Source organism: Glossina fuscipes, unplaced genomic scaffold (assembly GCF_014805625.2).
Source record: "Glossina fuscipes isolate IAEA_lab_2018 unplaced genomic scaffold, Yale_Gfus_2 3, whole genome shotgun sequence".
NCBI lineage: Eukaryota > Metazoa > Arthropoda > Insecta > Diptera > Glossinidae > Glossina > Glossina fuscipes.
Window position 1 is genome coordinate 5,029,404 of NW_023998417.1, and position 14,207 is coordinate 5,043,610.

The following is a 14,207-nucleotide window of genomic DNA, read 5'->3' on the forward strand; positions in this document are numbered from 1 at the left end:
TGCCTGCCCATGCTACGTATCAAAAAATAGTGTAGGGTATAAAAACAAACCAATTCATCCGAAATGAAATAGATGTCCATTCTCTTTTGCTTTTTTTGTTTAAATACTTTTTTTCTTTAAAGAGATTTCTTTATATTTGCTGACTAAGAAGCAATTTCAAGTAAAGTTAAACTAATGTGTGTTTATACAATTCAACAAATTTTCTCAAGAAATGTGTACACAAGCATGATGTCATCTTTAGCAAAAATTATTTATATGCATAACAAAAACTTCATACATAAATTATTTTAGGTGTTTGCCACATACACATTATTACTTGCGCCGAATTGAAATAAATTGAAATTTTTCTTTACATATTACAAAAAGTAATTTTTTCTTTTGCGATTTGCGATTTTTTCCATTCGTTAGGAGAAGGAAGTTGAAACTTTAAAGACAACTGCCATCGATGTAGAATATCAATCTCAAATGGATGCTGATATCGTTGAGCAACAATTCGAAGAAAAATTGTTGTCATATGAGAATGAACCGTTAGACGAAATTAGAGGAGAATACGATCAAGAAGCTGCTACTACTGCTATCAATAAAATGGAATCCTCATATAATGAGAAGCCGTTGCAAGCCATGACCCCAAGTCCCCAATTGAGTTTTAGCAATGAGCAGCGAGCAGCAAGTGAAGAAGTCATGGAAGTCATATCTAATTTAGATAATCAATTAATTTCGGTAGAAGAACGCATTTGCGAACTGGCGGATAATGTCGATATTGAGTTGGCTCGCGAGGCACCAGAATGTGATGCAACTGATAAGATAAATCATTTTTCGAATGAAAAATCTTTTGAAGAACCACTGTTGGAACCAGAAATTCATAAACCCGAAATGTTAATCAATAATTTCGTGGAAAATGATAAATCGGTTGAGTTATTACAAGACGATTCTAACGTATTGACAGACCTTATAACGAAAGAACCGGTCTTAGAAGAGCAGCGCGTCGTGGTGGAAGAGCCTATAGTACCAGAGAGCAAATTAGAAGAACAAATTTCGGCCAAACAACCTATAGAGGATGCAAGTGATCTAGCTACTACCGTAGCTCCTATCGCTGTCGCAGCAGCAGCAGCAGCAGCAGCAGCAGCAGCAGTGGCCGCTTCTAAAAAAGTTCCCGCTAATAAAACGCAAGCAATTAAAAAATCGACTGGAAAGGGGCAAACCATCACGACTGCTCCAGCCAAATTGAAAGTTGCCTCTACCGTGGCCACTAAGAAGCCGGACGCTGTTAAGCAACCAATAACTGCAAGTAAAACAACAACATCGGCTGTGAGCGCCAAGGCAAAACCAATAGCCGCAGCAACCCGTAAACCAGCTGCAAGCGGTGTAACAACAACAAATGAAGTAAAATTAGCCACAAAATCTCTGGCAGCAAGTGGTGCTACTACTGCTCGCCCACTTTCGAAGACAACGAACGCTGCTCCAGCTCGTAAATTGCCTGCGGTAGGCGGCAGTAGTGTAGCGACGTTGAAACCACGTCCGGCCTCAGCGCCCGCAAAACCAACGTTGGGTTTGCCAGCGATTAAAACCAAAGCGCCTTCTCCACGTTCGCAAATTCGGAAGACAACGTCGACTATCGCGCCGTCGACGGTAGGCAAAAGTGCTGCGAAATTATCAACTACAACAGTTACAAGCAATTCTGGTGGCAATCTTAAAACGACAACTACCGTAACAACTACGCGAACAAAATCCACCGGTACAAGTGGTGGTTCATCAACTGGTTCTCCTACCGGTAAAACTTTCACTGCGCGTCCAGCGCCGAAATTCACCAATACGGTAACAACAACCACAACAACAAGTACCAAACGTCACGCACTGACTAACAGCACAGCCGCCGCAACTGGTAATAACTTAACTGCTAAGACTAGCACAGCACCTATACGTAAGCCTTCGCCTGCAAAATCGACTTCACAAACTACCACTAAGACTCCAACTAAGACTTCGGGAGCAGTTGGCGTAGGACAAAAAGCCAAGACTGCTTCCAATAAAATAACACCTAATAAGACTGTTAATAACAACACTACTCCTAAACCAATAAGGAAACCACAAGGGGCATCTAAGGCTGATGACAATCAAGCGATACAAATTCAAGATAAATTGTTAATAAATGGTGCTGATGATGAGAAGCATACTCCTCTACCAAATGGCGACGACAAGGAACTAACTAATGCCGCACAATCTGCAATGAATAGCGGTGATGGTTTCATCAATTTAAAACCAGAATCATCGACTCCAGTGGATGCTTAATTGCATTGATTATCCATTATTTTTATGATAGTGGGATGGGTTATAAACAAACTCCTACATTTTTTCACTTTATAAATTAAGAAAAATCGAAAGCAGCAGTAATTCGTAAACGAACAGAGAAGAGATTTTTTGGTTAATTTTTTTGTTTTTTTTTTTGTTTTTTTTTTGTTTATTTTGTTTTTTAATTTTTTTTTTTTTTTTTGTTTTATTACTACACGCCAACGGATGATAAAAGTAATTTGAAGACTAAAATTTTTAAAATGCATACATTTGCATGCGTACATATATACAGAAGCAATTTATGAAACTATTTTTTTAAAAGCGTCTTTTATATAGAAAGTTATTATATTAACGAATCTCTCTATCTCTGAATATGAAAAAGTAAAAAAAAAAAAAAACAAATAAATAAAAATAAAAAAAAAAAATGAAAAAAAAAAGAATATTTTATCCGATTTTTTTTTTTTTTTTTTTTTTTTTTCAAATTGAAATAGTTTGTAGTATTACTTAATCACATTTAAAAACAAACTCTAATCATGATTTGTGCTAATTTCTACAAATGGGAAATTAATAGCAAACAATTCCTATGAAAAGAAAAAAAGAAAAAAAAAAAAAAACAATACGATCACGAAAAAAAACAACAAGCGTAACTAACAATTAACATTACATTCTCCAGTTCGCCTTTTGTCCACATCTTCGCCAAGCCCCACTCCCCCCACGATTCTCTTGGAAACACTGTAGACGCACTGTACCAGCACTAATGCAAAATTTCCCAATAAATATTATTTTCTTACATACTCTTTCACCTTTCATATAACTAACTCTTCGGTCACTCACTTTGGTCTCATTTTAATGCAAAATACATGCTTGCTATACTTAAGAAATATAAGCATTATATTATAACTTATAAAGCGAAAACAACAACAACAACACCACAATTATCATTACTACTACTATAAAAAAGAAAAAAAAAAAAAAAAAAAAAACAAGCAATTAACACTACTTACGGATAATATATCATATGAGAATGAAAAGGATTTACATACATAAAACGAGGAAAAATAAGTAAAACATTTAACACGAATTTTATTTCTTCTTTATTTTTCGTTTTTTTTTTTTTTTTTATATATATATATATATTTTTTTTTTTTGCGCACATTTATCGAAACCACAAATACACCCATATTAATGCTTGTACTAATAAAATATTTATGTGTTAACTATCGAATCGAATAATCATGTTTTATGTTTTTAATTTATTTTCTCCTTTGTTTTGTGTTTAATATTATGCATGTCGTCTTTCTCATCAATTACCTTTCAATTCTCTCTATTTTTTCCTAAAAAAATATTCTGAAAAAGTAATTTCAAGGATTTTGTTTAATGTTTTTTTTTTTTTTTTTTTTTTATATATTTTTTGTTTGCTTTTTTTTTTTTTTTTATTTTAATTTATACATTTTTATATACAAAAGAAAAGAAAAAAAAATATATACAAAGTTTACTCATATCTTTTGTCTTCTTCTTTTTTTTTTTTTACTGTATCCAAGTATTTATCAAATATATATATAAAACATTTTAATTAAAAAACAAGAAAAAGTAAAATCAAGTTTTAGTTGTTTTACTTAATAGTTTAGTCTTTTTTTGCTTTTTTTGAAATTTTTTTTTTTTTTTTGTTTTTAATTCATTTTGTTGTTTCTTTTCTTTTATCATTTCTTTCCATTCATTAGGATTTCCAGTCAATCTAGAAGGACTTTTTTCATATTAAATGTAAGTCAGCAAAAAAAAGCTGAAAAGCTTATTAAAAATACTTGATAAGATTTTTTGTTTATCTGTAGTGTTGTTCATATATAGAATTGAAAATCAAGTTGTCTTTCATTCATATTCAGTTTGAATTTTAAAATAAAATTTCTTTCATAAATTTTTTAATTATTATTTTGTTTTATTATTTATTTATTGCTTTTGATAAAACCTAAACGAATTTATATATATATATATATATATATATATATATATATATGTATAGTTTTCTGACTTAATTATACCTATTTTGTGCATTATTTATGCTTGTGACACAACCAAGGAATACTATTTCCTTTCCCTTTGCCTTTCCGTGGTGCCCATCGCTTTGATTTGCCTTAAAATAATTTTTTAAATTAAATTTTACTCTAAAATGAAAATAAAATTGAAAATACAATAAATTTACATAAAAATTTAAATAATTTATATAAAATAATAAAGAAAACAAAAAGGAAAAAACTTATTTAATTAAATACTTTGCCTACCACAGTGGCATATTTAATAATAATATTAAAAGAAACGCCAAGAACAAGAACAACAACAAGCTGTTCTCTGCAAGACTGTTTCTTCGTACCATATTCATATCAAACGAATTTCATAAGTAAACGTTAAAGGGCGAATTTGTAGCCTAAGTGAACGTATCTTTCCCGAAAAAAAATTAAATAAATTAAATAAAAAAACAAAAAGTCTTACTCGGCAAACTCCAAAATTGTTGCCGTTTTGAAATTTGTCTCTTGTGGAGAAAAAATAAATAAATAAATAAAAAATAAATAAAAAAGAACGAAAAGGAGGAGTCTCTCTCTATTACTATTTACTCACCATTGGATGTTATTCGTAGTTTATTAGAACTTTCTAAAAAAAAAAAAAAAAAAAATATGAAAAAAAAAAAATTCTATCATTTACTACACATTATGGACTTTGCCAAAACCGAATTAAAATGATTCTAGAAAAACGTTTATTGAAAACTAATCAAGACACAGACTTCCATATAATGGCATTTTTTTTTTTTTTTTTTTTTATAAAAATTTTTTAAAAAAAAAAAAGGCCGAAAAAAAAGAAGGAAAAAAAATTTTGAAGATTTTACTCTTAAGGAAAAATATCAGAAAAAAAGTAAATTTTATAAAAAACAAAAAAAAAAAAAAGAAAACCTTTAGCATTGTAGTAAATAAGATCTCACATCCGCATCGTGCACTTCCCTTCTACACCAATAGCAAAGAAAAAAATTTATATATACGAAAAAGAAAAGAAACTGAATAAAGGAAAAAGAATAGCAAAAAATCGTATGTCCTTTCCGATAACATGAACTATTGTCAAAATGAAGTCACATTTTTTTTTGCGTAGAGTAAATATTCATTTAAATATATAATAAAATAAAATATAAATGTTATAAAAAAAAAAAACAAAATAATTATGGATATCTCGTTAATCGCTTCATTTTGTTCTATAAAATTACATGCGTTACTCTCTCTCGTCGGCTTTTTATTAGTCTCAACAGATAGACAGGAGTTATATACGTAAAGTCATTACCTTCATGACGTGATTATGTTACCTCAATAGCTATTGAGGATATTGAGAAAAGTTTCTTCGTCTCAAGCGAGGTAAAGCATACAGAAATGGATTCTCAGTCTTGGGGCGCCGCATATCGTACCCACCACTGTAGTAACGGGGCGGACTCGTTTTGTGTTTTTTCATAAGAGAGCCTTGATCAGCTTGACATTCTGAATTGATTGATTAAGGCACGCCTGCCCGTCTGTGCATCTTCAGATTGGTATTGAAAATGGTTCAAATTGGTCAGATCCGAAGAACGCAACTCGGTTTTTGTTAACAAAAATTTTTGGATTTTGGCTCATTACTCTCTGAGATTAGAAAAGTTCGAAGAATGAAAATTTTCCACATTTAATTTAAGAAACACTCTATTATTTTCGTGTAAAAATGGTAAAAACCGGCCATTGGCAACCTCAGTCAATGCAACCTGCCGACTTTCTGTCTGTCAAGAGAATAAACATAAAACCTTAGCTATATATAGCACTCTTGGAAGACAAGGCCGAAGAGCTGCTATACGCAGTAAAAAACCATAGCGAGGACTCGAAAGCAACCTCAATACGGAAAACAGTTTCCAAATATGGTAATTAGCTGGTAAGAATATGACGGAATCATTGCGCGCAGCAATTAAGTATTTACTATCTTTTCAGGTCAACATTCTTTTATGGCACTGGGCGATTCCCTCCACATTTATATTTTGGGTCAATTTTGAAGACTTTATAAAAGAAGCGGATTTTTTGTGGCTGTCATTTGAACAGGTATAGAAGAAATTGAGGCATAAAATTTTTCTGCCAAAGAAAGTCAAGTGTCATAAGTAAAATAATAATAAAATTCCTCTAAATATCTTAAAATCGCTCTTAGCTTAGGCTGAATAATTTTATAACTGCCAGGTGCTTCCACGATTTGAAGTCAAAGTGTATGGTATTTGTAACCTAATGTATAATCGAAACCTTTTGATAAAAACCATATATATATGTATATATATATATATATCTATATATATATACCTATATATATATCGGAGTTTTGAGAGTGAAGTTTTATATGCTACGTTAAGATGATGATGATGATGATAGGTAACTTACTTAGGTAGCTACACCGCAGTACTTTCCATTTCTAGGAAAAGCTTTTGATAATACATATACACACATATATATATATATGTTGAGGACTTACAGCCCAAAAATAACCTAAATGACTTTTTTGCTCAAATTCATTAAATTCCTTTCAGCACTTGTAACGACGAGGCAATAAAGTACAAAGTGATCAGACCATTGTCAACTAGCGGATCTCTGTTCCGATTACAAATTAAACTTAACTTTAACTCATTAAGAATAATTCTAAAAATACGATATAAATAAATTATGATTTTGTATTTGCACTGTCCAGCATAAAATACTTTGGCCAGATGTGTCACAAAAAAATGCAATGCGAGCAGAAAGTGCAAGTGCTTCAAATGTCTTCAATTTTGTGAGTAAAAAAAAAAGATTTATTCAGTAAGGTCAGTACCTTGCGAATTACATAATAGAAAATAAAAATGCAAACATACACACAAAATTGAAAACAAACCTACATACATTAATTTGCATTCAAATTAAAAAAAAATATTGAATTAAATATTGAGTTAATTAATAATAAATAAATATTATATATTAGATATACATATATATATATAAGACCGAGAAAATTATTCAACTTTGGATTTGTATTCGATTTTATTATTTGACTTTTGCTCTCTTTCGGATGAGAGTACAATAATTTTTTGAAATTTTTTAGTTGATCGCTTGATCGACTTTCAGATAAAGTTTCGTTTGAGACATATTGTGCTCTCCCGATCGATTGCGTGATCTATAGACATGCAAAAAAAAAATCGGGTTTCATTCCATACTCTTGCGTTTTGAAAACATTACCTGAATTTATTTACATTCCTTTTGTAAAATGAAGCCCGCCTGCTTAAAACTTAATAAAGACTTTATAAATAACTTTGGTCATTGCACTAAAGAATCTAGGAAAGAAACGCTTGGAACGTTATTTTTAAAATTGAAACAATTTCTATATAAAACTAGTTTTAGTTTTTTTTTTGCACTTTCCAAAGTCGAAACGTTCGAACGCAAAAACCATTGGACGAACCATAGCGCTGGCTGTGCTAGAAGCCATAAGTTATATTAATTTTTAAATTTGCAGATATCGGGAAGATGGTAAAATCAGCCGTTATTCCAAATCAACTAATGTGCCCATAATCCAAAAGGAGCTTCGAGCTTTTCATTTTAGATATTGTAATAGTGATAGACACTGAAAAAACACTTTTCGGTCTCTAATACGGATATCAATTTTTAAGAATTAATAAACTTGCTAACATTCGTCGTATCCATTGCATCGAAATAATTTATTGAACCTGTGTCTACAATCTTCAAATGGCGTTCCGTAAATAGGGTTTAAAGACCTTCTCGAAGATATGCACTTTTTCGTACACTTTAACTTCGATCCTTGGGTCTTGCTGTAGTGTAGCATATTTCATTTTATGGTCCTTCTGTTCTTCATTGTTTTTAAGCGTAAGGATGTAAGAATGTGTTGGAAGAACCAGCTTGACAAACCTGATGAGAATGTTGTCACGATCAGCATAATTAGATTTAATGCTATGTACGGCTCGATATACCTTCTTTTCGTATCAAGTGTCCTTTATATAACACATATATATACAAAATTTAAATGATATAATAAGCTCGATATTTTCGAATTCTAACTATCTACTGTGTGAATTCTTTGACAAAACGGTAAAATACCCAACGCCTTTGAAGAATTTTTGGGAAAAATAGTAACACATCCTTATAAATTCTTTAATTTAGAAATCAAACTAAATTTTGCAAAGGAATTTTAAAATTAAAAAATAAACTGCCGAGATATGTTGTTATTGAAAATAGTTTTATTACATTTAAGATTATAAAAGTTGGATTATCTCTGGCCTATTTCTCGCTTTTGATACGTTTCGGAGCTCCGTTACTCGATGGAAAATGGGATGTAAATGGCCGCTTACCATGCCTCAATTCTTTATTTTTCAAAAATACTTTTTTCTCTGTATATGGTTGCAAATAGATTTCTCGGTTTTTCAGCATGGTGTCATGAAGTAAAAACGATTTACAAAATGCATCTGCAGTTTTAAAATTTACAATGGCTTCACCAGTTTTCAACTGAACGCCACTTACTTCGCCACATTGTGAGAACAATTTATATAGATCCGGAACAGTGACATCTGAAATACAATCAACATGTTAAAAATGTGCTAAAAATTTGTTAATTGCAATAACGCATTTTACCTCTATTCAGATGTTGTACAAGCACTGAATATGATTTTTTGGGTTTTAGATCTGGATCCGGGCGATGCAATTCTAATTTTTTATATTTTTCAATTTGTAATTTAAGACCTTCCACGGTTTTACTGTTTAATTCCAAAGCATTGTCTACCGATTCCTCATCTATGAATGTAATAAACGCCAAAATGTTTTTTCCGCACACTACACGCATTTTATCAATTGTACCACATTTACTGAATATTGCCTCAAGTTTAGCCGGATCTACAGACTCCAAATGCTCGCGGTTTATAATGCTTATAGAACGCGTAGCATTTTGTTCGATGTCATTCAATGACCGTTTGTTTATAGTTCTTTTTTTACAAAGTTCAATTTTCAATTGAAGACCTTCCTCTGTTTTACCATTTAATCTCAAGGCATTTTCTATCCCTTCTTCATTTTCAAAGGTAATAAACGCCAGTATATTTGGCATGCACAATACATGTATTTCATCAATTGAACCACATTTAGCGAATATTCTCTCAAGTGTGGCAATGTCTAGCGTCGTTAACTTCCTGCAATTTATTATGGATATGCTATTTTTAGGATTGAAAACATATTTTGTCTTTTCTGGCTTGATAGTTATAGTTTGGCCGTTTAGAATCGATTTGTCTAACTTCAAAGCTCTAGATGCGGAGAATGGACTCCTGAAGAAAATGTGAGCACATGATATATTTTCGCTTTTAATCAATTTAATACTTCCAATTTTTCCACAATTGGCAAAATGTTCTTTAAGATCATTTTGATTCGTATAAGTTTGTATTCCTTCAACAATTATATGCGAAATATTTTTTCGCAATTCCGAAGGCTCTTCTTCCTCCTCCTCCTTTTTGATCGAAATAGCTGAATTCCTAATGTTAATAGTTTTGTCAGCATGGCACCTAGCACCCTCAGGTTCAGACTCTTCTTCCACTTTATATTCTTCCATAACTAGACAAATTTGAAATAAAATATTTTGCATATAAATTAAAACGTATAATAGTTAAAATTGTTTTCACTACTTACATCCAGGCAACTTTTCTAAGGAATAAGGCTGTGGTGTTTTATGGCATCCTTTTTCTATAGGAATTTCGATGGGAGCTTCGTTGTTATCGTTTTCCTGATCATCGTCGTCTTCTTCATCATCATCATCATCATTTTCATCGGATTCTTCTTCGACATATTTCCCATTTCCAACGTCATCGTCGCTTCCTATTTCTTGGTCATCTAAAGATAATTAATTAACGGCACATGAATATTTTGAACTTTCTCATCTCATAATACCATCATTACTGTCGTCATCTTCACTCTCTAGACGATTAGTCGCTTCTATTACCACGCTGTCGTCCTCGGACACATTATCTTCATCTTCTTTGTCCTCTGCGGCGTCAGAATCGCTTGCTTCGACTCGTTCATTCTTCTTTATCTCTTTTTTGACAACTTTTCCAATCATTTTCTTAGTTACTGGCGCTACTTTCATATTTTTGTCTTCAGAAATAGGACCACTCTCTTCTTTCTTCTGGTTAATAGCTTTTCCAACTACTTTCTTAGCTGGTCTCTTAGTTTGCATAACTGCACCTACGGTCACATTCTCATCTTCAGAATCGTTGGCTTCACCCTTGTGCCTAATTATTTTTTTAACTACTTCCTTTTTTGTCTGCTTAAAAGGCGTTTTAGCTTTGGGATTTATTTTAATCTGCTTTTGTTTCATTTTATTGAATTTGTAATACGTCAAAAAAGCACAATAGTTAAAAAATCTGGAAGCTCTTGAGTTCTCTTTGACGATATAAAATGTACTGTCGTGATATGGTACAAAAACAAAAAAAGAAAATGCACGTGTTCTGTCAGGAAACAAACTGCTATATATCGATAAACGATAAAATTGCTATGAATTAGAAAAGGATTGAAATATAAATGGCAATAATGATAATAATAATAGTTATAACGATCGTAACGAGAATACCAAAAAAACTGTATAGAGAGCAATTAATTGTCCTCTTTATATACATTATATATACATAAATTAATTTAATATAAAATATATATTATTTTATTTTAGTAAAAGTTGGTTTCATCATATGATCAACGTTCCGCATATGTACAAAGAATTTTGTTTGCTTCCAATCTTAACAATTTGAACTTGGCAATACTGTACTGCTTTTGTCAAAAACGATGACGTCACAGTATACACAAAAAATTCTTTATCGCCTAAAAATGACATTTCGAGTGCCATTCATTTGATGGAAAACGAAGAATACGCAGTTTTGTCATTAATTGTTAATAAGTTTACGTTTTGTTTTATATAAACAAAAAAAAAAAACTAAAGAATATTGTTTCTGAAAAGTAAATAAATGACTCTCGCGGCATAAGAGCAAGTGCAAAAAGTAAAGAAATACGATTTAAAAGCAAGATTAACAACGCGTTCGTATTGCTGGTATTTGACTTTGCGGCAGAAAATTTAAGAAAGAGGGAGAGGAGTAAAATAAGAGGAATCATACAATTGATTGCCCACCAGCGTAGCAATAGCTGTGCAATAGGTTCTACGCCTTAAACAAAGATAACGTTATGAATGCATTAAACGCTACCAATAACGCTACGGGTAATAATGGCCATAGTAGCAGTAGCACCGGTATACGCCCAAATTCAGGTAATGACGAAGCCGGCGGTGGAGGTGGTGGGAGTAGCTTGCTTGGAGCTGAAGCGGATGCGAGCTCGAGGCGGCAGGCTACGCGTGTATTTAAGAAGAGTTCATCTAATGGTAAAATAACTGTATATCTAGGGAAACGGGATTTTGTTGATCATATAAGCCACGTAGATCCTATCGACGGTGTTGTGTTTATTGATCCAGAATATGTAAAAGATCGGAAAGTGTTTGGTCAAGTCTTGGCTGCATTTCGTTACGGTCGCGAAGATCTGGATGTTTTAGGTTTGACATTTCGCAAGGATTTATATTTGGCCAACGAACAAATTTATCCGCCATCGCATACAAATGAAAGGACACTAACACGCCTACAAGAGCGTCTTATTAAAAAGTTAGGGGCGAATGCATATCCATTTTATTTTGAAGTTCCTCCCTATTGTCCGGCATCCGTATCATTGCAGCCAGCACCCGGTGATACCGGAAAATCTTGCGGTGTTGACTATGAATTAAAAGCATTTGTAGGTGAGTATATATATATATATATATATATATGTGTATGTATTTTAGCTGATGCGTGCGTGCGTAAGCGTATGCGTGTCATTTGACTTTCTCTTCTCTTAGTCAATTTTCTATATCTGTATTTATCATTAAAGATCATGCGGCAAATAATGTTATCGAAAAATGTGTCATAAGCATCATCCATAACGATATTAAATTGATATTTTCAATAAAGCTAAAAGTCAATTGCAAGGTGACGAAGTTGCTGCCAATGATGAAAGGGGGGTCGATTTTTACAAATTAATCAGATCAATTTGTTGTATATATATATAAATACATGGAGAAATGTGTCATCATGTATGACATAATGACTGGTCCGATCCGCTAACAATTGCACTGGTGTGCTGTAACATTTTGGGTGTTACCCTCCATCGTTTATGTTAAATTCAGTAAATGTATTTATGTTTGTATTCATTATTAAGTGCGAGGCTTAATCATAATGCTGCTCTTTAAATTACCAGCGTAATTTCAACAACAACAACAACAACAATAACAGTAAAGGCAACAACAGCATTCGCTATTTGATTATTTATTTATTTTTAGTTTCAATATACAATTTTTTTTTTTTTTTCAATATTTTTAGCGTGTCATCAACTGCTAATTAGCGCGTAGCTCTAACTGAAAAAAAAAAAAAAACGGTAAAGGAAAACTAGTTTTTGTTTTCTTTTTTGTTATGTTACTACTACAAATGAGTATTAGAATCTCCCTATTTTGTAAATCACGTTTTTGTTTTTATTATTATTTGCTTTTTACATCAATCTCATCACAAGTTTCATTAGCATCAAATCGTAAATGTTAACAAATTGTTATTATTATTATTATTGTTGTTTTTGCTGTTATTGTTAATATTTGAAATATTTAGCACAGGGTTTGATTCTACGTCAGAGCGTACTTGTTGTGTGTAGTTACGAGAGTTGATTGTTAATGATCGTGGCTACATTTGTGTGTGTAGTGGTGAGATGCAAGCGCATGGCATCATGTATGTATGTATATTTATATATACACATGCATTTATTATAAATAAAAAAAATTAATTTTTCGTTAAATTGAACTACTATTGTAGTGATAATCGAAGGAAGATTATAAACGTATTTGGCATTCTAGTAAAGAGAGATTAATTTTCCGATATTCTCAAATTGCATATATATATTCTCTATCCGATTAGGATCGCAAACAGACTTAGTCATGGGTATTTGTGCTTACGTCTCTTTTTATGACCCACTACATCTTAACATGCATGCCTTTCGAACTGATCAAACATGAAAGTGGCTTTGATTCGTCCACAATGACTAAATAGACAAAAAGATGAAGAATAACAGAATTCGAAATAGTTGTCACATCTAGCGAATCAATTAGGAAATATTGATTTCCTGATCGCATTAAACATTTAAGAAAATTTGTGCCATATCTGCCTTAATTCGGACATTTTTGGTCATATTTTACACAAAAAAAATATTCTTTAAGGTTTGTTACCAGACCTTATCAATAAAATTGCGATTCTTTTATAATTGAATTTCGCTAAGACTTTTCTCGACATTTTCATTATCACATCCTCTCTCTCTCCCTCTCTCTCTTTTTCTCTGCTGCAGATATTGAAGATGAAAATGCATATTAAAATATTAAACCATGGAAAATTGAAAACTGCCCTTATTCAGCTCATAATAATAGGCTCCAAGGGTTCATATGCAATCCTTGCTTTTATGTAGACTTATTTTATTTAATCTTTGGTGGTTGTACGTATATGTAAAAAATCATATAATTTGAAATTCGCTTAATTTAACTAAATCTCAGCTTAGTATTTTTTAGACAAGTCAATGTATGTTTAAAGCCTTTTTCCAATGCGTATTCAAAATCTGTTTTATCTTGCAGATAATTGATTTTTTACTTCTGCGATTTTTGCTTCTCGCAAACACACATATATATACATTTATAAGAAATTTTCAATTATTTTAAAAATTGTTGTTTTCATTTAAGGTAAATTTTTGTTTATTTCGCAATTAGTTGCTTGTCTTATGTCTTTCGTTAAAATTTAAAAAAAAAAAAAAAAAAAAAAAAAAAAAAAA

The 14,207-nt window shown here is 31.7% G+C and overlaps 3 protein-coding genes across 6 annotated transcripts in view; 2 read left to right on the forward strand and 1 right to left on the reverse strand.

Annotated features, from left to right (window-relative positions):
• Window positions 1-2,900, forward strand: part of LOC119634822 (205 kDa microtubule-associated protein) — a 44,185-nt gene extending 41,285 nt beyond the window's left edge. For all 3 annotated transcript variants that reach the window (XM_038029218.1, XM_038029219.1, XM_038029220.1), the window contains one exon: window positions 409-2,900. In XM_038029218.1, coding sequence (XP_037885146.1) covers window positions 409-2,286 — 1,878 coding nt within the window. In that variant the 3' untranslated portion in view covers window positions 2,287-2,900. The remainder of the gene's footprint in view (window positions 1-408) is intronic.
• A 5,622-nt stretch (window positions 2,901-8,522) lies between these two features.
• Window positions 8,523-10,779, reverse strand: LOC119634823 (DNA-binding protein modulo). 2 transcript variants are annotated; one of them, XM_038029222.1, is made up of 4 exons: window positions 10,239-10,779; window positions 9,972-10,172; window positions 8,934-9,896; window positions 8,523-8,869 (listed from the first exon to the last, which is right to left on the reverse strand). In XM_038029222.1, the coding sequence occupies exons 1-4, from the start codon at window positions 10,654-10,656 to the stop codon at window positions 8,583-8,585; spliced, it is 1,869 nt and encodes a 622-aa protein (XP_037885150.1). In that variant the 5' UTR covers window positions 10,657-10,779; the 3' UTR covers window positions 8,523-8,582. The 2 variants fall into 2 exon arrangements, with proteins under 2 accessions (XP_037885150.1, XP_037885149.1); XM_038029221.1 differs by having other exon boundaries at window positions 10,230-10,778.
• A 358-nt stretch (window positions 10,780-11,137) lies between these two features.
• LOC119634826 (beta-arrestin-1) overlaps window positions 11,138-14,207 on the forward strand; it is a 5,920-nt gene continuing 2,850 nt past the window's right edge. The window contains exon 1 of the mRNA XM_038029224.1: window positions 11,138-12,108. Coding sequence (XP_037885152.1) covers window positions 11,511-12,108 — 598 coding nt within the window. The 5' untranslated portion in view covers window positions 11,138-11,510. The remainder of the gene's footprint in view (window positions 12,109-14,207) is intronic.

Coding starts and splice junctions, on each gene's coding strand:
- LOC119634823 (XM_038029221.1), bottom strand. CDS start 10,656: ATGAAACAAAAGCAGATTAAAATAAATCCCAAAGCTAAAACGCCTTTT. Junction 10,173..10,229: donor AGATGACGACAGTAATGATG/GTATTATGAGAT, acceptor AATTATCTTTAG/ATGACCAAGAAATAGGAAGC. Junction 8,870..8,933: donor TGTACAACATCTGAATAGAG/GTAAAATGCGTT, acceptor ATTGTATTTCAG/ATGTCACTGTTCCGGATCTA.